General features: G+C 32.9%; 1 protein-coding gene across 1 annotated transcript in view; it reads left to right on the top strand.

Annotated features, from left to right (window-relative positions):
• The window catches only part of LOC123659045 (tumor necrosis factor, alpha-induced protein 8-like protein 2 A), a 64,062-nt gene extending 41,194 nt beyond the window's left edge, over window positions 1–22,868 (top strand). The window contains exons 2-5 of the mRNA XM_045594319.1: window positions 18,858–18,991; window positions 21,749–21,907; window positions 22,341–22,438; window positions 22,697–22,868. Of these exons, the coding sequence (XP_045450275.1) occupies window positions 18,858–18,991; window positions 21,749–21,907; window positions 22,341–22,438; window positions 22,697–22,868 (563 nt within the window). The remainder of the gene's footprint in view (window positions 1–18,857; window positions 18,992–21,748; window positions 21,908–22,340; window positions 22,439–22,696) is intronic.
• The last annotated feature ends 1,358 nt before the right edge of the window (window positions 22,869–24,226 follow it).

Genomic DNA, 24,226 nt, shown 5'->3' with positions numbered 1-24,226 from the left:
TGTATATATTATAAAATATTAACCTCAATTAACCTCAGGTTTTATTATGTACTAACACTGTTGTTTGTTTGTTGTAATTGTAGTATTAAACACTTGCAAATGATTGTTATAAAACTATATTAATAAGGTAAAAATGGATTTATTATTTTAAACCAGAAACATTTTTTATTTCACTAATAATGTATGGAACGTGGAAATATGAAAAGCACACAAGCTGCACCTCGCACTGTCCTGATTCCGTCGGTCAAGGCTAGGGCTGCCGATAATTGAACTGCCAAGCTGAAAAAATCTTCAAAATTTCGGCGTAAAATTCTTTCTGATTGCGTTGTGTTACTAATTACGTAAATCACGCAGAAATTAAAAAAACTAAAAAAAATACGAGCATACTTTTTACACGACTGAAGTAAAACTTCTTTAGCTCTATCTAATTATCTCCCTCTAAACTTCCGTTTGCCTCACCCGATTACACTTTTCGTAACGCTCACGTCACGCATTCACCAGCTTACTCTCCAAGTCAAGCGTGAGTAAAGAAGTTTTACTTAAACTAGTTTTAATTGATTTAATATCTTTATTTAGATTTAATTACAGGTGATATGACAAGGTCAGATTTAAAAAGCAGCTCTCTCGTCTCTACGTATTTGATGTACGTTTACGGTGAAATAAAATACAATTATTATTACTATAGGTATTACAACATGAAGTTTATTAAACCTTTCTGTGGCTCTCTAAAACGAGGACAAATCCCCATGGATTCCCTAAACTCTATGAGTAACAGCCCTAGTAAGTCGTCACATAGGTGTGTCCGTCCTTGGTGTTAACTTCGGTTTGCATTTGATTCACCTTTAAATATTTACACTATATCGTTCTTTAATGCTTTATTATATTGATTACCCCGGGGAAATAAGGTTTTCTAAAGCCAATCTGATTTTTGATTAGAAATCACTCTTCGACATTTTACGATCTTATTTACAAACGTGTGTATTAGGTATGACAAAATTATAAGCGACTGAAGTCTGTACGTAGAAAAATTTAAGGAAAACGAATATTACAGCTTTCATTGCAGTAATCTTTAAATATATAAAAATCTAAGGTCGTGGTGTTTGTGATCACACTCCTCAGAAATAGATCGATCGATTTTTAGGATTTTTTAGTAAATATGAAAATAAGTCGTTAAGTATATTAAATTTGATACCACTATGTGATTGTAGTATCCCTATCTTTTTTCTGTTGTTCTTTTTTATTTAATTTTTCAATCCACCAAAAATTTACAAGTTTATCGTTCCAATTCAATTTATAGTTTGTTGCAAAGCATGTCATTCATTGTGCCTGTACTCACCTCGTCGTCCTTCCTTCCAAGGGCATTCGAAATAGAGATACGATTCACAGACCCCTTGAGACGAAAAACTTTTGTTAGCTCTCCCACGGGTTCTTATTGTGACATCTTATTACTTAGCCCCATGCCCCTTGCCCCATGTCAATTGATGCTGTCAACAGGGAATGAAGTTTGTTATCACAATCGTGTACAGGCCTCAGCAGGATGTAATCTTATGAAAATTTGGAAATACACACAATCATTTCCATGACAATACTCTCTCTTTATTATCTCTGATTATATAAACATTTGTCACGTTCAGGGTCGAACTAGTGACTGCTAGCGCATCAGCCGGTTGCTGTGACCACTGTCCCATTGGCATTGGTCATGTAGCATAAAATCCGTTATAAAATACAGTATACCAAAATTTTTTAATGCTTATTAAAATAGTTCAGTTTTAGACAGTTTTATTTGACGATATCTCATACAATAAAAAGTATGGATGTGCAAGATAAATGTATGGGTATGAATGGAGAAAAGAACTTCTTAAAAGCTGTTGATTGTATTGCGTTCTTTTAATGATATCTAAGTGTGCGAGGTTCTCCGAGAAAAGATCACCATGGCGACGCTTTTCAAGAGAAAAATCGAAGGCCGATTTTCTCTGATACTTTGTTTTGTGATTCTCAGAAAACTTATTCATATTTCAAAGATTCTTTTCAAATATTTGCTCTATAAGATTGCTTTATCTCTAATTAAATATATAATTTTTTCCTCTATTTTTTGAGACGATGTCTGTGCTTCAAATTACGAAATATTTTTCAATACGCTTGTAGTTTTTAGCAAATGTTTTTGCGTTAAGCTATAAATTTATATTGTAAAATAAATTACGAAAAATAACGTTTCTTAATACTTGTTCTGAGTCTTGAATATAAGAGTCTAGTCGTCCGCGCCTTTGAACCTTTAAAGACTATATTTATGTGGCATTTACCCTCTAAATAATTCGAAGGGTGGGAATTCTAGTTTTGCAAACTTAGAGTTCGCGAATAAAAAGGAGCATTTGCAAAATCTAATTTTAGAATAGAAGTGGAAAACTTGATGCTCATTGCTCATGCTTGCTCATTTCTCGACTACTGTCTAAAAATATAATATTTTTTGCTCAAACATGTAAATAATACGCTTTCATTAAAATAATAATTTAGGTGTTCGAGAAAATTGCAATATCACAGTTTTGCTCGTCTGTCGGTATCCCAATTAAAATTTATTTAATTTACGTTTTGCGTATTTCAAGGTTAATAACAGTACTCTAATTAGTTATATTATACTGCGTTGTTTTTGTCGTTAAATTTATTTTTAGAAGGATATCGTTCTGAATGTATATGTATTAGTCACAATGAGGTAAATAACGGATAAATGTGTGACCGTATTAGCGTTAACTTTTGATTTGTTACTGTATAGCATTATTAATTGTTCATACTTCATCAAAATAAGACACCATACATGGTTTTCGTGAAGTGAAAAAAATCAAAATCATTTACATACATTTTCGAAAGCTACATTTTATTTCTTATAAGATAACTCTTTCTTAAGACTATTGTTGTAACAAACCACAATTCCGATTCACCATGCTTAGACTGATATCAATCAGTTCAGCCTATTGCAGTCCACTGCTGGACATAGGCCTCCCCAAGTTCGCGCCAGACATCCCGGTTTTCCTCAATCCTCATCCAGCCTAAACTGGCAATCTTACGTAGATCGTCAGTCCAACGAGCCGGAGGACGTCCTATACTGCGTTTGGCAAGACGCGGTCTCCACTGCAGGACCCGTCTGCTCCAACGATCATCAGTCCTGCGACACAGATGACCAGGCCACTGCCACTTCAACTTGCTAATTATATGGGCTATATCGGTTACTTACGTTCTCTCGCGAATCTCAGTCTCATTTCTAATCCTATCTTTGAGAGAAACCCCAAGCATAGCCTTTTGCACGTTGAGCGACTTTAAACTTGTGGACCAGTCCTTTCGTCAGTGTCCATGTCTCGGCTCCGTATATTAACACGGGCAGGTCGCATTGCTCGAAGACTTGTCTTCAAGCATTGCGGAATCTTCGAAATGAAGACTCGACGAAGCCTGCTAAACGCCGCCCAGCCCAACTAGTTCCTCCTATCGGCCTCCTTCTCAAAGTTCTTGCGGCCTAGTAGGATAGTATGGTCTAGGTTAATATAATCCTGCACAACTTCGAGAAGGGTACCATCGTCTCGGTATGACTTGGTTGTTAAACATAACTTTCGTTTTGTCCAAGTTCATACCGAGACCGATACGTCGGGAGGACTCGTTAAGGCCGGTCAGCATTTGGCCTAGCTCATCCAATGTCTTCGCAAAGATAACGATATCGTCGGCGACACGAAGGTGAGAGGTGTATTCGCCGTTGACGTTGATGCCTCGTTCCCCCAATCCAAAGTCTTAAAGACATCCTCCAGCGCAGTGGTAAACAGTTTCGGTGATTACAACTCCCTGTTTTACCCCACGCCGTTGGAAAATGGGTCTTGTTCTCTGGTCCAGGATATTAACGGTCATCGTCGCCGCATCGTACATACATCTCAGTATCTTGATATATCGCCAGTCGATATGACATCTCTGCAGAGAGTCCAGGACAGTTAAACAGACTGGTATCGCTACAAAGAAAAAAAACAGTATATTGTGTATTAAAAATTTAATAAATATAAACACCTAGATACTACTTATAAAAAAAACGAAAGAAAAAATACCGGATACTTTTTTCGCCAAATTAGGATTTAATACATATATATTTATCAGTACTGATACTTATATTTAAGTCACTTCAAATTTTAATAAAAATGAAAACATTAACAATAATAAGAAAAAATAATGATAATGCCGCTCTCTCATTGTTTTTGTTTCATATTAAATCCCACGGCGTAAACTTTCTCATGTAGGAGTACCTATATTAATTGTCATTCACGTTTTGTATGCCGATTGTAATAATACCTTATTATGTGTCGCAATAGCTGAAATATTAAAGAATTGTTTATTTAACAAATAGAAAGTTTATTTTGAATGCTATTTGGTATGCTATATGGTATTATTACCTTTTCTAAGTATCTACAGACTTACAAAGTAATCAGACTAGAAATTACTGCAGGATTGCCTAGTATAAGCATCTGGGTCTCAGTGGATCCCAGATGGGAATTCCCCAGTAGGAAATCATTATTATTTTATTTTTAATTTAGCAATTAGGTGTCGTCCATTAATCACGTGATGCTTTTAGCAACTTTTTAACCCCCAATAACCTGGTGATAGTGGTGAGCTTTTAGACAATCCCTTTAGACTACCCTCCATACTCAAAAATTACGTGTATTTTTTGTGAGAAGCGTTTGGAATGTAATGAGTTAAAGTGATCGACGGAATAATGTCACAGATAGACCAAAAGGAAAGAGAAGGAGAGAGAAATTTAAATATTTAATTAAAATACCAATAAACCCTATTCCGTTTTTCGTAAATAGTAAATATATACGTAAATCTAAAACATCTCATCTAAAAATAATCTAAAACGCAAAGACGTAAGCAATTATCCGGCTTAAGCGACCGTATATCAGTTTACTCCGAGTTTCCCACAATCTTTATTATATTGACCGTCTCTTGTTACGTATTCAATAGTCTAGTCTAAGCTCTAAGGAGATGTAATGAACAAAGCAGGCCAGCCGTGTCAAGGATACAACTCTTATTCTAGTTTCTGATGTTATCAGTTCGAACCGGTTTTACTCGTTTAACATAGAGGTCTTATGATATAACCCCTTTAATTACTGTGAGAATTACATCTGAGGCGGGATAACCTCCAAGTGTTCGGTCTTCTTACTAATATTTGATAGTAGATTTGTATCCGTTGAGTTTGTGTTTGTGTTGTGTGGCTTCGGCACTAAAGAATTTAGCCACCCCCTCTCTTCCCGTGGGTGTCGTAAGAGGCGACTAAGGGATAACAAAGTTCCACAACCACCTTGGAACTTAAGAAGCCGACCGATGGCGGGATAACCATCTAACTGCTGGCTTTGAAATACATAGGCCGAAGACGGGCAGCAGCGTCTTCGGTGCGACAAAGCCAGTACTGCGGTCACCAACCCGCCTGCCCAGCGTGGTGACTATGGGCAAAACACATGAGTTCACGTTATTTTTGGCGTAAACTTGTGGAGGCCTATGTCCAGCAGTGGACTGTATAGGCTGTAATGATGATGATGAATGAGTTTGTGTAACTGTATATGTAAAACTGTATATTCCAAAAACAATACGAATATAATTTATTGAACTATTTATAATTAGAAGGAAATAACAGTATGAATTTATAGGTCATCATTGTTGTGGTTTCATGGCGTTGCATTTGTTTTACAGTAAACACAGGAACTTACTGCACTCATTTTAGATACTTATTTGTTGAAATTGATAATTGAATATCGTAGACCTTGATCGAAAAAAATTACATCAGTATTTCAAGAAAATAATCAAAAACGTAATAAGAAATAAATATCGCCAACGACAAAGTTCCGAGTTAGCAAGAAGTCGACTCGTCTAAGTGGATAACTTAGTCACTCCCGCCGCGTAGTGTTGAAGAACTTGCCACTTATTGTCCACATCTGCGCTTCAATAATTTTTGTTTTAAACTTTAATAAATACAAAAAACTACTTAAACTATAATTATATTATATTATTAGTATTATTTTATGATATGTAATGTTATATTATTTGCTCCTTTTTTTATTGTACACCTACACACTGTACTTTCTTGCCCCTACAAAAGTTGGCTGGTAGAAAATATATTAGCGTTAAGCCTGCCTTTTGTACACACTTGTATTAGTGTATTTATTGTACAATAAAGAATTTAAATAAAATAAACGAATAAACAGAGGCATTTCTAAATCTTACTGTATCCCCTAACCTTAAAGTCAAAGAGTAATGCAAAATACTTGTTGTAGGTAAGTGTACAAAAAGTACATTACGATTTGACACGACATAATTCTACAAACATTTCACGCGATATCCTACGGGCGCTTGTTCTGGCATGATATTCTTACAATAACTATTTGATATTTTGGCATCATTTCACGAGGACAAATACAATACAAACTGGCGAGTTTGTCGCTTAGAAACTGATATGTCACAGTAGGCCATATCTTGGTAGCGTTAAACGACAAGGTTCGACGCAAAGCGGGGTCACTTCATGTGTCATAACGCGACTTATTATAGGTTCTGATATTTTCTCGTGTTTGTCAGTCGGTTACAAAGCGTTATTTCGTTTGACAGACACAGGATAATGGGCTAATGCGGGACTGCGGTTTTTGCTATTCATTTTGGGATTTTTCCTCCGCATGCGGCGTAGTGCAAAATACGGTTTATAAACTATTCTATTTCTACATAAACAATGCATAAACTCGAATAGCAAATACGTATATCCGTCGACTTGTCGGCTTTCGACACATATCAAAGGATACAAATAAGTATGATATTTATCCTCAAAGTGTGGATACGATGTGTCTTGTAAAGCACTTATATTTGTTTATGTGACTAACTAAAGCTCATAACAGTGTTGATTTACGTTCACGTATTATGTATTAAGTCCTCTTAAATCCTCATAAAAGTGAATATAGTAACGTTTTAAGTACTTTATTTTCAAAGCCTTCTGTGTAAATAAGAAGTTATTCTCATTAAAAATATTTACTCGAGCGGAACCGACGCCCCGCGATTATTACACTTCGAATAAATCACGTAACGCTTTTCTTAATTAAACATAAAATACGTCATAATATTACATTTATGACTAGCTAGAGCCAGCGACTGTTCTCACGGGAAATACTTTTAGTGAAAACCTCTTGCGGTTTCACCCGTTGACATAATTTACAGATGTCTTGTGATCAGCTACGGTAAGTCTCTGGCCTACGTACGATTTTGGGCGGTATTTTTTTCTAATGTAGCAAGAATTATTCAAAACTTTCTAGACTTATCCATTACACGAGGAAACAAATACTTTTCTCTCTCTAGTCTGAAACTAAATTTTACTAGTAGAGTGAGTTGATTTGCGTTTCTTTTTATTTTTATTGAAATTTTACGCCAACGCCAAACTTTTATTACTTATATTATTTTATAATTTTTTGACTAATTATTTTTGTCTTTAATTAAACAGAATTTAATTCTATATCGTACCTATTTTTTTAATTAGTTAAACTGTTTAGCTATTAATTATATTATTAACCTACTAACAAACATTTATTATAAAAGCATTCAGTAATTGCAAAGGACTTGCCTTCATATGTAAGCTATAGTTGTTTTGCTCTAGATATTAGTCATGTCTAGACAATAACCCCTCTATGTGTTTGTTTTATGGAACTATGAGGCAAACGAGATTCATGAATATTGGCAAGTGGCCCGGCACAGGTGCCAATATTACACACATTTAACTATATCGTTAGCAAAATTTTGCATTTTTTTTCAGTAATACGAGTATGTATAAGCTATTACATAAATACCCATATTGTAGAAATGAATTGCTTCAGCCTTTAATATCCCGCTGCTGGGCATAGGCCTCTTTCCACATGTAGAGCATTCCGCATGAGAGTTAGTAAATAATAAAGATTACGAAGAAATGGAAGTAAATATCCGCTTCCGAAACATAATGTACAATTTCTATATGTATAAGAATATTCCTGACATACTTTATACAAAAAGAACATATGAAAGCTTATCCCGAGAACTTTTATGGGAATCTGTATTTCAGTTATACTAATGGTCGCGCAGTGGTCGAAATTTAACCATAATTAATTTAAATTATAAGTTTGAACACTATAACAATAAATAAAAACGTATATATGCGTGTGTGTGTCAAATACATGGTACTTTGTGTAGTGTTTTTTTTTTAATTGATTTATTATATTTTTATGCATAGTTTTAAAAAATATATTAGCATTCTGTACTCCTTTCACTTCGCATAGTTATAAAATAAATACTCCTTATTACATCAGCTTTCTGCCAGTAGAAGTTCCGTCAAAATCGGTTCAGCCGTTTTAGAGATAAACCGGAACAAACAGACAGACAGAAATTGTAAAAAATGTTAGTTCTGTATATGTACCGTGTATACATCCAAATGCATTTTGTAAAAAAAGGTTACTTTAAGATTACAAACAGACACTCCAATTTTATTTATTTGTATAGATAAGTGCGCGAAATTTCATACTCCTCCGTCCCCGTAATTTTCGTAAAAAGGAATACAAAGTTTATGCTTCGCGCACTAATATATAGATTATTATAACACTAATGGACTTAAAATATTTGTGCAGAGAATTACACCGAAGCTATTCTGCTCACTTTGTTTATTATATTATCTAAATCAGATTAAAGCGTATTTTTATACCACTAAGATGGCAAACGAGCTTATGGTCCATTTGATGGTAAGCGGTTGCTGTATCATATTGACGCCTGCAACACGAGGAGCATCTTAAGTGCGTTTTCGAATGGGGGGAAATGGGGATAGGATCGGCAATGCGCTTGCGATGCTTCTGGTGTTGCAGGCCGTCAATATAATAGGGCAGGCAGAGCCGTACGCTTGTTTGCCGACCTAGTTACATTAAAAAAAATTGTATATTAAACAACCGTTTCAATATTTAAATTAACTTGAAACTTTTTTAATAGTTCAAGTGAAGTCAATCAGTATTGATAGTCAAAACGCCATTGAAATTGGTCATCGTTGCGTGATCGAGAGGACGGTACAAGCCAATCAGACCTCGTCACAGTCATCGATTCACAAACGTCTCATTAACTTGTTTTAAAGACAACGCTTGTTTGAATGTAACGAACTCGACCGTTTATGGATATTTTATGTATTCTGCTTTTTGTTCGTACTAACGAGTCTACAAACGTTTCTTTCACGGTTTAAAGTGTGAATATATTTATAGTTTTATTTACTTTCCTATATCATACCTCGTTTTTTATTGTTATGTGAAACAAAGAGTATTTAAATTGTAACTTTTATAAGTTAATGTCTAGAATGTGTTTATTAAACATTTTAGGTGTTTAAAAAAACTTATTTGGTTTTCATCCATTTAGTAAAATTCAAATGCATCGTATTATATTATTTATTCCGTATTTACACACTATACAAAGTTTTAGAATATATTAAAAATTTCATAAATCAACATTAAGAAAGTTATAAACAGGTTATAGGTAACAAATGCGAGATTAACATATTAGTAGATGTAACAGAACCCGCATCTTGCACTTCAAGATGACAATTGTTCCAATCAACGGAGTTCGTTGAACTCGGATAGTGACGACGATGCATTCTTTGAATAACAATTGGAAGTGTTTCCTTATAGCTTTAAATAACAACAAATACTTTATTGAATGTGGTAATACTGTTAGACTCAAAGAACATTTTTAATTACTTCTTGTGTCATGTAATATATAGTTACTTCATATAATACATAATGATAAAGGGGACAAAAAACGATTTCAATACTTTTTGAGGACCCATTTCATCGGGGACTGATGAATTTTGTCTGGTACGTAAGATACAGATAGGCTTTATCAGTAAAAGATGGCACAGCGACTTAGGTCACGTTCTTCCTCAACTGCAAAACTACACAATTTACAATTTGCGAGTAATGATTTATCTGTGTCTGAAAGATGAAGTGGAGTTTAATTTTGTTGAATACCGTTATGTATCAGATTGCTTTATCAACAATCAGTGAAGTAGGCTCTTAATTAACACTGACTCACTTGTAAATAAAAGGACGAAATATTTGTTAGTTCAGTTCTTATTTATTGTGTTGAAATTGTATTTATTTAAAGAGAAAAGTTTTAGAGAAGATGTTTATTGAGAAATGTATGAAATTATATTATTAATTTTGACTTTAATATTTTTGGAATTAATAATTTGTGTGTAGAATGATGTTTTGTTCCCATTACGTCAAGACAAGTATTCAGTTTGTTGCATGAATGGTAATGAGTGTAGGTGTTTGCTTGCCAATTCTATTAAAATTATTTAAATAATTCATGCGTTGTGAAGATCGACGTATGAGGCCGTGTCCACGAACACACGTATAAAATGTTACTTTTACGAGTGTAGTAATGTGTAGACTTCCGAATTTTATGAAAAGCATAACTATGGACGAATCCCGCAGGAGCCTAAAAATACTAATTATGAATATATACATTGCAGTTGTCGCAGATATTTTCGTCTATTTCACTGATTATTTGAATACATAGGAGTCGTCCATTAATCAAGTGAGGTTCAAAGTGGGGGGGGGGAGTAGAAGAAAAATCATGCCATATCAAAAGAATGGCTGGAATGATATATCACGTGTTTTTATTTTCATTGAAAATGTTATTTTTAAATATAAAAAACACACTGCAACATTGTTTTCTGTGTGGGAATTTGTTCATGATGCTTAACTTTCCAAAACATAATCAGATTATATCTGTATTTAAAAATATTCTGAAATTTTCAATATACTATCTACAAAAAAATACACGCGATTGTTGGCTATGGAGTAGTTTAAAACATCATCACATATCACCAGAAGGGTGTAAAGTGGCTAAAAAACATCACGTAATTAATGAAAGACCCCATATTATTTCTATGGGTTATAATAAATATATGTTAAAGTGTCAGAATCATAAAGTATGATATAAGTCTTGCAATATATAGTCATGTTACATCGCGTTGAATTACGAACTTAACTCCTAATACCAACAGTTGGCGCTACATAATTATACGATATTTAATTTTCAATTGTTGTGTCATAATTTGCAGCTTCTGAGTGACATGACAATGACAATTTCGATTAATCGTATATGATAAATGTTGCTGCCATGTTTTGTTATTTGGAGATATAAATCAGTAGTTTAGTATCAGTAGTTTTAAATTTAAATAAATCTCAGGTACAGGCGACGATGCGGACACAATTGGATTGTATTATTTCTCATTGTTTCACATTACGTAAGAAAATTGAATACGAGTCAAGGATATACAACAATGGGGTGGAAATATAGGGGCAAGATACATTGTATATAATCAATTTGTCCTCCTAATTTTTTTTTTTACAAAGCATTCGATCGTTGATATAAAAATCGCAGAATTTTACTAGCTTTATATTTTTACACTTTAAAGTAGATTGTAACTTAATTTTATGTACTATCTGTCAACATAAATACAAAAGTAAAATTCCAATTAATATTTTCTCGGAACATTTTTTTAACATAGATATTTTTAAAATAGTTTTATTTTAACAAGGTCTCCTATAGCAGAATCTATAACAAATCGTTTTTTTTTTTAAACGATTTTAAACGAAAACATATAATTATAACTTACACAGTATTATAAAGTTTACTTTTGTTATTTTTTGTTTAGAATTAATTTTGAGAATTAAATTTGAGTTTTATCAATAAGAAACATTTTAATGATCGTGATAATGCAGAAGCTCAGTGCCTTTTCAGTGTAATGTGATAGCAATTAAAATGTCCGCCCCTGTTTATGGCTTTTGAAGTTGATAACATCCTCATTAAAGTAACCTTACTAACTTACTTGATTAATCTTTTATTAGGTAAATAGACTATAGTTTAGGTAAGGCAAGGTCAAGTCACGCAAGCAATATAAATATGGAAAAAAAACGCTTGTTTTTTAAAAAGCTAATTAATTAGGTAGTACATTGTTTTTGACAATATTGCGTACTATGATTACGTCAGTGTTTTTTTTTTAAAGATTTTACACAGATTGTATATTAAAATAGACGAGACTAAGTAATAATTTATAATGGAATAGGGAAACTTGATACATCTTTTTACATACATCTTGAAAACATATTTTTTGGTAAGTATGAAGTGAATGAATCATCGTAATACCGCATTTTCTTTTACCATTATTGGTGTACAATGACCTACAATTGGTGGAACCTAGAAAGGCCTTATATCATGACATTGTAAGCATTTAACTTGACATTGTTCTTGATATATCCAAAACGAAGGCCGCCCTTGCACGCGATATGCTAATATACGGCTGTCATGTTCCGCCGAAACCTCTGTACATTGCCGGTTGAACCCTTACCGGTTAGGCTATTTTGACGCAAGTAACAAAAGGTATAAGAGCCTTTTTGCCAAATCAATGGGAACTTCACCCCTCTGTATCTTGGATATCTATTAAGTATGTAAAGAAAATTACCTTCTGCTTGACGCGGCACTTTTTCGTCAATGACTCGCTGGTAAATTGGTAGCAACAGGAAATTAAATAGCTTTTAGAAACTTTAACAGTATAAAATAACAATTTGTTGTTTTGTTATAAGTATTCTTCTGTATTTCAGATATTTTTCTATTAGTCGCGGTCAAGAAATCGTTAACGATTATTAGGTAATTTTTATCGTCATAAAACGACAAATGTTTTTTATTTTTTTTTTATTTCACTGGTGGCAAACATTGTTTATAGACAAATGACAAATATACACAAAGATTGCTTAATGATAAATATTGATATTTGATACGGAAGTAATATTAGTCATTTCTGTTCGCGGAGTCAGTTACTTATATACTCACTTTTAACACTACCGTGAGTCATATACCGGAATTTCTTAGTAATATACTGCAGTGGCTAAGACTAACTTTATAACTTTTTATTTCTTTTCGTTATTCGCATTATTGGTTTGGAATCATAATCGTTTTTTTAATGAATTTGGAAAGTGACTCAGCTTATTTGAATGTGAAGTCAAATTTAATTGCAATTTTATCAAAGAATTACACAGTTTTTAACCGATTTCCAAAAAAGGAGGAGGTTCTCAATTCGACTGTATTTCGAAAATATAATTTGAAGTTTTGGCACAAGATAAATTCCTGTTAAGATCTTGGATAGTGTTTCTTGGGATTCATTTGAAATACTTACCTTTTCATGGATTTGTGTAGGATTGAATGTGGTGGTCAGGACTTTATCTTTTTTTATCCCATTTCATTTTGTAACCGACTTCCAAAAAAGGAGGAGGTTCTCAATTCGACTGTATTTTTTTTTTATGTATGTTACATCAGAACTTTTGACCGGGTGGACCGATTTCGACATTTTTTTAATCGAAAGGTGGTGTGTGTCAATTGGTCCCATTTAAATTTATTTGAAATCTAACAACTACTTTTCGAGTTATATCTAATAATGCGTTTTTACTTGACGCTTTTTTCGTCGACCTACGTTGTATTATACCGCATAACTTTCTACTGGATATACCGATTTGAATAATTCTTTTTTTGTTAGAAAGGGGATATCCCTAGTTTAGTACCATGATAAGGAAACCAGGATCTGATGACGGAATCCCAGAGAAATCGAGGAAAACTCTCGAAAATCCGCAATAACTTTTTACTGGGTGTACCGATTTTGATAATTTTTAATTTAATGAAAAGCTGATGTTCATTATGTGTTTACATATAAATTTTATCGAGATCTGATAACTACTTTTTGAGTAATCTTTGATAACGCGTAGTTACTTGACTATTTTTTCGTCGATCTACGTTGTATTCTTGTCGATGTAATTGAAGTCGGTTTTTTTCGTTTGTCTGTAAACACAATTATTTCTAGTGTTTTTAGCCAAAAGTCTTAACCTTTTTAAATAAAATTAACTCAAAATATGGAGCAGCCCGACTGGGGTAGTACCTCGACCTTACAGAACACCACAGTTAAATAGTACTGTTTTCAAGCAGTACTGTATTCTTGTTGATGAGTAAGGTGACCAGAGCTCCTGGGATAGGGTAGGCAACGCGTTTTCGATGCTTGTAGTGTTGCAGGCGTCTGTTAGCTACGGTAATCGCTTACTAACAGGTGAGTCGTACGCTTGTTTGCCGACTTAGTTATATAAAAAAAGCTTTATCATATCCTCCGGCTGTACAATATTATTAAAATCTAATTAGATGAGATTATATCGCGAGACTTTCCTTATTCAATAAAACTTTACTAAACCTGAAAAGATTTAACTAATTGTATTATATTACTCACAAAATATTTTCAATATTAGATTGTAGTGCCTAAAGGAATAGATTAAGTTTCCCTTCTCTTTATTTGATTAAAAAAATCGTCATGTCTTAGGGCCAAGAAAGCACGGCAACGTAAAACAAATTAAATTTCGAAAATATCCATTGTAGGAACGAATATGTGTAATACTTAATCGTACGATTAGCTCAGCAGTTATTCAGAAGGGCTCGACATTCTTCAGTATCAAACAAGGGCTTTAGGTTACCTGTGTACATTTTTCACTACGTCAGCAGCTTTACGGGCACTGAGTCTCAAACTGTAGTTATAAATAGACATACTTGAGAAAATTATATAAAAAAAAGAGTGTGCTTTAGACCACACGACTCAAGTAAAACTTACAAAACGTAAGTTTCTCTCTTTCTGTCTTCACTAACTTGTAACTTCCTCTCAACTACCGTTCGCCTCGCCCGATCACACTTTTCATAACGCTTTCGTCACGCATTCACTACTCTCCAAGTCAAACGTGAGTAAAGAAGTTTTACTTCAAAAATTGAAATTTTATTGACAAAGTAATAACATCGTTATGCTTTAATCTAAGGATATTGAGGTTCATCTTAAGACATCAAGGTATGCTTAAGGTCTACTGCGGTACGGTGGGATAAAGGAACACCCGCGTAGATATTTTCATCATATTATACGTCATTAGGTACGCCAAAGCATACCGACCAAACGTTAGCTCTAATGTAGCTTGTTTTAATGGTTGCTTTTGGAATAATTTTAGCGTTGTTGTTAATATGCTGGTGCGCTTAATTATTAGTTGATATCATAAGCCAGTTCTAAAGTTATAAAAAACGGAGGACACATGACACATGTTACATTATTTATATTTTTACTAATTGAAAAAAAAAGTCTGTCACTGCCGTCAGTGTGTGCAAGTCCTAAGTCACTATTGATATTATAATACCGATGTGTGCTGTGCATGTAGTTTTTGTCGTCTACAACTGGAAACAAATCAATATATAAAATACTCGACATATTAAAGGATATTGATGGAAAGCGTTAAATTACTACTAATTACATATTATATTTATTATCTATGTTTTAAAATGTTCATATAAAGCTCATGTAAATCTATAGTACGTATACTAATATAGGACAAGTGTGGGTTTTATTGTTTGTTTCTTGAACATCGAAATCTATCCTCAACATTAAAATCTATCCGGCAGTTTATAAAAAAGTATATTATTGCGTTGTTAATCTCGGTAATTAGTAGACGAAAGAGTCACTCATGTCGTAATCGAGGGTAAAACCGCGTTGTTCATCTATTTTATAACAATTTATCAAAGGTTCATTCACCTCTCTAAAATAAGGACTACTAAAATCACAAACGAGTGTGACACTAGTTCATTTTTTACGTTTCACTCTAGCTACAAAAGCATAAACTTCAGGGAATCGTACCAAAGTCTAGGTATCATATTACAAGAACATGAGATCATATGCTCTGAATAAGTCAGGTACCCTATAAAAGTGTAAATGAGTTAATCTAAAGGGTTTGTTGTACCCTTTTGACTTTCGTAATCTTCTTACCTGAATCGAAAGATGCCGTTGACCTTTTCTGTCCGGGAATAAATAAATTTATCATATGCAAATTAAAATCGCATTATAACATCGCCCGAGTCTGGCGAGGGTTATTAACCTTATTCTTAGTATAAATAACCGGCTAAATACATTTTATATTAGTCTGATCAAGGTATGGTCGAGTACATTGATTATTTATGAATAAGATAATTACATAGCTAAGATACAAGTAATAATATACGCAATAAAAGAAAACAAAATTATTAGTATTTTAGTAAATATTTTTTTCATAAATATTGTTGATTTAAAAAAAAAACACAATATCTAAGAAAGAAGTCGTCAGGGAAAAAAGTCATCGCATGCGATACATAGTTATGCGTGAGCAATCAAAAAATTAAACCGATTCTTAATCCCGACCACCAATGCCATATGCCAATGTTGCGATTCTAGAGGCATAGGAGTACGTGGGTCTTAGCTTAAAATCACCTAGAGATATTCTGAAATTTGTGTATCGTACAGTCATAAAATAGAACAAAAGATAAAAAACAGAATGAATATTAAAATAATAATTAATTAACACCAAGGTTTTATAAGGCTAATAAATAATTGGGGTCAATCAATGTGCGTCATTTTCATAAGTGCATACCTGCATTTTACGAAATTTAAGGCGCTTACTACAAAAAAAAATCCAACTATTTCTATGTCTTTTTCGGTATTTGCCAGCTATTAATACGATATAAGTTTAGTAATTTAATTAAAAATACTATTTAGAAACGTGATTGCATACAAAATACGCAAAAAGATCGCTTTCATATTTTTTATTTCATAAAATAAATTGCTAATATTTCCATATATAATTAAAATACCTTATTTCCTAATCGTATAAAATATGTTATAGAGTAGGATTTTGTGTATATATATTTTTATATTCTATATTTTATTCTTTTTGTGCCAAACGAATTTCATTGTTAGACGTAAAAGTCAAAAAAAATTACCTTTTCAGTCACGGGGTTAAATTTGGTAATTACTACTTTTTTATTCTTATAAGGAATTTCAGGTTTAAGCGTTGACTAAGAAAATCACTGTATTAACAACCGGAACAAACAAACAGACAGACAGACATACAAACAGACAAAAATTGTAAAAAATGTTATTTTGGTATATGTACCGTGTATAAATCCATACGCATTTAGTACAAATCGGTTCTTTTAATATTACAAACAGACAATCCAATTTTATTTATTTGTATAGATTAATATTATATCGACTCATTGTTGGTTTTATATAAATTATAAAATGAAAACGTATCGAAATTATACAAGTAGGAAACGCACATATTTTAAAAAGTTGTCAAAAGATGTCAAAATCTTTGATGAAAGATGATAAAATCTTTTATGTGTGTTAATGTATTTATCCACGCTGACTGAACAATCATAGTTAACTTAATGTTATAAAATTCTGTTTAAAAATTCACCTTGTGTTGTGTTTAAGGAATATTTCATTAGAAAATTTCCACGTTTCGTAGAAAATTTTGAGGCATTGTACTGGCCAATAGTCATGCAGTGGAACGGAATCACGGATTACTCTTAAATCCCTTTCCTTAATAGAAAATGTGCGAGGCTCTGCTGACATTTCTCAGCTAGTTACAATAGAGTACATTTAATATATCCTAACAGTATAAATCTTTGTACATTATGATACTTTATTATTATAATGAAACAACTTTTTCAGACTTTATCACGATTTATTAGGTTTTTTAAATGCCCGACGTTTTGGATTAACAGTAACCATGGTAACAGGAAAACATTTTTATGTTCTTCTGTCTGTTCTTTTCAACATTACGTTCTTCTTCTCTGTGCCTAATATTTTTGTTTCGATGTACAATTTATTGTTTGATAAACTAGTCTAAAGTTGGTTTGATTATTAAACATACTAATGGATATTTTATAGATGAAAATAAAAGTTCTTATAAGCTTAATTTGTTAAGTATGACGGTAAATTATTAAATATCGTTCATCGTAAATAATCTTAATATATGTATATAAATTACGCGTTACGTTGTTTGTCCGCGATGGAACGCGAACTAAACTTTTTAAACGATACAAATAAGTACGAACTTCGCCAGGCTAGCTAGTTATGCTATAAAAATATTTTTTTTCTAACATTACTTGAGATATCTATACATATTAAATAAATTATTAGTTTAAAAAACTAAAGAAATACGCTTTTAAGCTAATCGAACTAAAAAGTTGAAAATAATTTTTAATTACAAAGGGTTTATATTATAATAGTAGAAGATCGAACAATCAATCATAATTAATTACTTCAAAATAAAATTATAATAAAATTTAAGTTATTAAGAGAATAATTCAATTCAGAGTAAAAAACGTGGAGTACATTTTACTATATTTTCATAACTTTTTACTATGTTTTTATAACTCTCCGCACATAGATAGTTGCAAGTAGAATAATTATATTAGTAGAATAATTTATATCAAGCACCCCACGCTTTTATAATTTTAACTAAATTTTCTTTTATAATTTTTTACACATTCATTTTCTTATTTTCTAATCTTTACGTAGAAGTTTAGAAAGCCTCTAAATTGTTCGATATGTTGTTTTTGTAAACAAACAGTTTAGTAGGCACTCTAATAGCCTGTCAATGTTACTAAACAAAAGCCTACTCTTATAAAATAGAAAGAGCAAAATCCATCACGACGCTCCCTGGTGGTTAGGAGGATATAAATACATCACATGTATACTATCTCTATAGGAAAAACTCAAAACTATTCATCAGAAATAAATCAAATTAAACGATACTGTACGACAAGCACCTGCTTTCGAACAAAAAGGATCATCTTAATCGGTACACTGTAAAATATTATGAGGTAACAATAGAAAATAAAACAATCGAATTGAGAATTTCCAACGTTTTTTGAAGCTATGTGTTAACGTTATCGTTACTTATTTCCAGCGATGGAGGGCGGCGCGTGGTGCGCCCGCGATATCTCGCTTCGCGCGCAGAAGAAATTCCTGTCGCGTGTTGGCGGCGCTGCCAGCGCTCGCTCCCTCGTGCTAGACGAACACGCCTCCAAGCTTCTCGACCAGGTACTGTCTAGACTGTATAATTGTATATGATAATAATTGATAGCTTACTAGAATTGTAACTTTGTTAGTATACTTCTTCTATGGGGGAAGAAAAGGGGCTGGGAGGATAAAAGTAGTCAGTCAGTCAGTTAGTAAGTCAGTTCAGCCTATTAAAGTCCACTGCTGGACCTAGGTCTCCTCAAGTTCACGCCAGACATCCCGATTTTCCGCAATCGTGTCACATCGATGACCAGGCCACTGTCACTTCAACTTGCTAATTCTGTGGGCTATGTCGATTACTTTCGTTAAGTTCTATTATATGATATCATGTCTCATTTCTAATCCTATTTTTGAGACAAATGCACGTTCCATTGCACGTTGAGCGACTTTAAACTTATGGACCAGTCCCTTTGTCAGTGTCTAAGTCTCGGCTCCGTATGTTAACTCAGGCAGGACGAAATCAGAGAGACTAACGCCGAGTTGCACGAAACAAAATTAAAATTTAAGTAGAGATTAAACTAATTTAATCACAATAATTTCATACAATTCTTGCGAATAAATTAATTTAATCACTACTTACATTTTAATTTCTTTTCGTGCAACTCGGCGTGAGACACTTATTATGTAACCTAAAAGGATAGATTGAAATATGTTTCAATAATAAGTAATAATAAATATGTTTGTGTTATAAAATCGTTTATTCTGATATTTTTCTAATAAAGAAAAAAAATTATATATATGTGTTATATAATACACCATTGTTCTAAGCAAGTACCGAAACCACAACCCCGGAGCAGAATGCAGTCACTGCAAATTGCGCCTGCGGGCTAATCCTATATTTTTATAATGAACTAGCTTCTACCCGTGACTTCATCTGCGTGGAATAGAAACAATTGTGCCAGCAGTGCACGCAGCGGAAGCTCTCAAAAGGAAATAAAACCTCGATCTATCCACCGATATCCCGATCCACTCCCATTGGTCTTAGCGTGACGATATATAGCCTATAGCCTTCCTCGGTAAATGGACTATCTAAAACTGAAAGAATTTTTCAAATCGGACCAGTAGTTCCTGAGATTAGTGCGTTCAAGCAAACAAACATACTCTCTAGCTTTATAATATCAGTAAAGATTCAAATAAAAACAAATTAAGTCTTTAAATACTCTGGTGACTTATGATGGGAAAATTAATTAGTCACAAATGAATAAAATATCCGTCGTAGTAGTTTTAATAATGATTAAATTACATTATTTTATACAAAAATATTATTTCTAATAACCTACACATAATGAACTCCAAATTAACTAAAAAAAAAATAATTACAACAATAAAGGTATCAAAACACAACAAAAAACAATTAGAATTTTAAATAAGTAATCACCGAGGCAGGATGTTTTTGTCCCCGACTTTTGTAAGTCGTTGAAGCACGTTGATCACGCTTAGCGCAACGTGACAAAACATCTGCTTCATTATTCAATTTATCGTGACATTTAAAAAAAGTATATTGTGATAGGAGAAGATACTTAATAAATTTGTATGTATAAAGTTAAATGTTTGTTTATTTGGATGCTCTTAGCAAAAATTTTATTAAAAAAAATACCTTAGAGATCCAATATATTGAGAAAGTAAGTAACTTGAACAGCGGAGCTAATGTATATTCAGTAAAATTTCGTACTTCAAATTTGAGCCACACATTTTTTTTATACCGCAAAGGTAAAACTAGCTTACGGTCTGATGGTAAGCGGAAACCGTAAATTATGAACGCCTGCATCGCGAGAAGCGTTGCCGACCCTAATCCCAACGTTCCCCGTGAGCTCTGGCTACCTTACTTAACATAGGAACACAAGAATCCTTGAAATCATTTTTATTCAGCTGTGACTGTAATATGTGTGTATGTTTCTTTATTTAATTAAGGTACTTTCTCCAGTCAAGTTACTTTAGACTTTGTTTGACGTTGATATTTCCTGCTGCGCCAAACCTCAATAGGTACTAAAGTCATGTAAACTAGGACCAATCCGAAGGTCCAGATGGGCAGGAAAGTTTGTAAAGCACTCGTAAATAAGTGTAATTTAAATGTTTGACCTTTATATAACGCAAATTCCAGATGTTAACGTACGTCCCTTGTTACGATATTCGTGACCCATTTAGGTAATTGATATTTTTTATGATAATTTATTTTCGTACAATTTGAATTAGATTGAGTAAATGAAAAAATAAGCCATGATTTAATCATAATAAAGCTTATAATTTTTATTATCATAAAATCACACGAAATATATTCTAAGTTATATAATCAAATATAATGTACAATTTCAGAATCTCATGATTCTTAGTAGCGTTTGTCAGGTATTTGACCAAGAACTGTTATTTTACTAATTAGTTTAATCAATTATTTAATTAAAAATAAAAAGATAATTTTAATTTGTAAATTAAATTTTCTAAGGTGATTTTGAAGCCAGCTTGAATTAAGTAACTTTTAATCGACTTCAAAAAAAAGGTCGGAGGTTCTCAATTTGTTTTTTTATTATTTTATTTCTCGACTGTATTTTTTTGTATGTGTGCTACTTCATGACTTTTTACTGGATGCACCGATTTTGATGATTCTTTAAAAGTTGGTGCTTGTTATGTGGTCCCATTGTAATTGAGCGAAATTCTACGAGTCGTTTTTGAGTTGACCCTAATAACCCATATTATAATATACTTGTCTATGTAATGTGAATGTGAATGTGAAATCTTTTTTTTTTTTTTTTGAGAACAAACAATTATTTATTTTGGTTTCAGTTCCTAACGGTGCTGCGTGAACGCGTGGAGAAGCGCGAGGCAGAAAAACTGGTGAAGCACGTCATCAAGGCGGCCGTGAAGCTGGGCGTGTTGCGGCGGCACGGGCAGTTGTCCGCTGCGGACGAGCGCGCTCTGGCCGCCTTCCGTTCGAAATTTCACGTGAGTTCTGATTCTGATTCTCACATTGTTTTTAAAAATTATTATTTAACAAAATGTTGTCACATAGTGATCAAGTCAAATGTTCATATTATATACTCAGATACTCCATGTTTGATACTTCGAATGTACTATACTTTTAAATATGATTTATTTAGAATTTTAAAATTTGCATACTTTAAAAATAGCTATTGCAGATTTTATTCTATTTTAAAAAGCGTAACGTTGTCCCTGTATGTACAGATAAATATCTCTTCATAAGGCCCGGTAACACACCTTCAATATTTTTAATGTTGTAGATCTCCAAGGGTGGCACTAAACACTTAATGAAAGGCGGAGTTATCCAGTCATTTTTTCGATCTTTGAATAAAAAAGTAAATACTTAAAAACGTTAGGAATATGTTATTATTTACCCAATCGCAATATGTTCACACAGACGGTATTGATGGCTGTTGTGTCATTCTGCGAGGTCGACTTCTCCTACGATCGAGGATTCCTTCAAGACGCTCTACGGGAGTCCCATCAATCGCTCAAGTGGGTATATTTATCTGTTGTAAGCAGTATACAGCGTAGAATCAACCAAATAACTTACTAAAGTAGTTACGACCAATATTTCAATCTTAATAAGTTTGACCCCTACTAACAGTTTAATAGTACTAGTATATTAATATAATTAATACATTATTATTAGTTTTTTCTCTGGATCTGAATCTTTAAAAACGACATACTGGATGCAAAATCAGCCATCGTGCAGTATTAGCTTAATAATCAAATTAATCGTTCCATCTCCAGGGCCGTCGTCGAGCGTCATCTATCAGACAAGTCGGTTTCAAGACTGGCTGGAGTGTTCGCGCTGGCATCTAGAGGCGAACTCCTCGATTCCTTGTTTGCGGGGCAAATAGACGATGACGTCATCAAACTAACCAGAATGCTCCGGAAAGAGTTGGACAGGGGACTGCTATAATCCAAAAAAACGGGAACACATGTGCCGTCCTACTACAAAGCTCTACTTACATACCATCTTCTAAGGTCACCTAAGACTAATCTTGGAACGCTTCGATAATGGGATCACACGGTTATCTCCATAAATGGAGATTTGGTTCGTAAAATTTATATATTGTTGCACTCATTTTAATTTAGCGTTTACTGCACAGATTAGATTTCGACTGTAACATAAGTTGGGTTTGATCTAAAAGTATATGCGCACATTTCAGGATTGTTTAGCAGTTGAAAATGCCTAAAATTCTAGCATTTTTTTCGGACAGTGTATTTTAATACTGTTTCTGGAAATCTCTAGATATTTCGACAAAAGTTCAGACAAGCAAGACTGTCCTAAATACTCAATGTATGCGCGGTTTTCTTTATGTTTTTATATAATTACGGCAATTGATATGATAATTTTGTTATCGGTTTAAAGTTTTGTCGAATGAATAATATAATATGGCTTAACGCACATGTATGAATTATTCACATTTTGATAAAATATTCGATTTTACACAGGAAAAGTTTGGCATATCGTCCATATACTGGTGTTCCAGATATAATTTAAACCCTTATGGTACAAAGACAAACAATGCAATACGTGATCCCTTAGGGACATATTTCGCCCGTTTTAATTTAATTATTAATGTGTCCGTAATTTTTAATGTCTCAGTTTTTAAAATATTAGATCTGGTATTTAAAAACACATTTCTAGATTTGTAAGGGTAATTAATATTGAATGATGAAATGACAATTTTAAAATGCGATGGTTTCCTACGACGCGTGACCTTAAGGGTTTTTAGAGATTAACATGTTTTTTATTACAAACAAGAAGTGATCATCCTCAAAATCACGCTTCGTTCTAGACCCTCATTAAGTAGTTCCAACCATTATACCATTACTGTGCTACGAACATGCCATGAATTATCTCTATTTATTTTAGATTTTTTTTTTTTATTTAAATCAAAACTATTTTTTCTTGTCTTTCGGAAGACATGTATTTATTATTTTCTTACAGGAATTCTTTTCTTAATTTTATTGATTAGAGAAAAATTGATTGTTATTGAAATTACTAAAGTATTGTTTAGATTTTTTTTTCGATTCACCCCAAACGAATAATTACATTGATAATTTACCCGTACATTCTACTATAAATTCTTGAAGTCTTTACATATAATTTATTTGATAGCAAAATCGTAACCGTGCAACTTTTGATGCCACCGAGTAAACCTTTGATTAGGCTCTTGAAGCTTTGTAACATACAAAGGTTTATTATCCGTGTTCCAAATATATTTTCTAACTCAATATTATATATCCTTTCATTTTATTTTTAAGCCAGTA

Source organism: Melitaea cinxia, chromosome 13 (genome assembly GCF_905220565.1).
Source record: "Melitaea cinxia chromosome 13, ilMelCinx1.1, whole genome shotgun sequence".
In the NCBI taxonomy this organism is placed as follows: Eukaryota; Metazoa; Arthropoda; class Insecta; order Lepidoptera; family Nymphalidae; genus Melitaea; species Melitaea cinxia.
The sequence above is the reverse complement of the archived record's forward strand: the minus strand, read 5'-3'. Positions and strand labels throughout refer to the sequence as shown.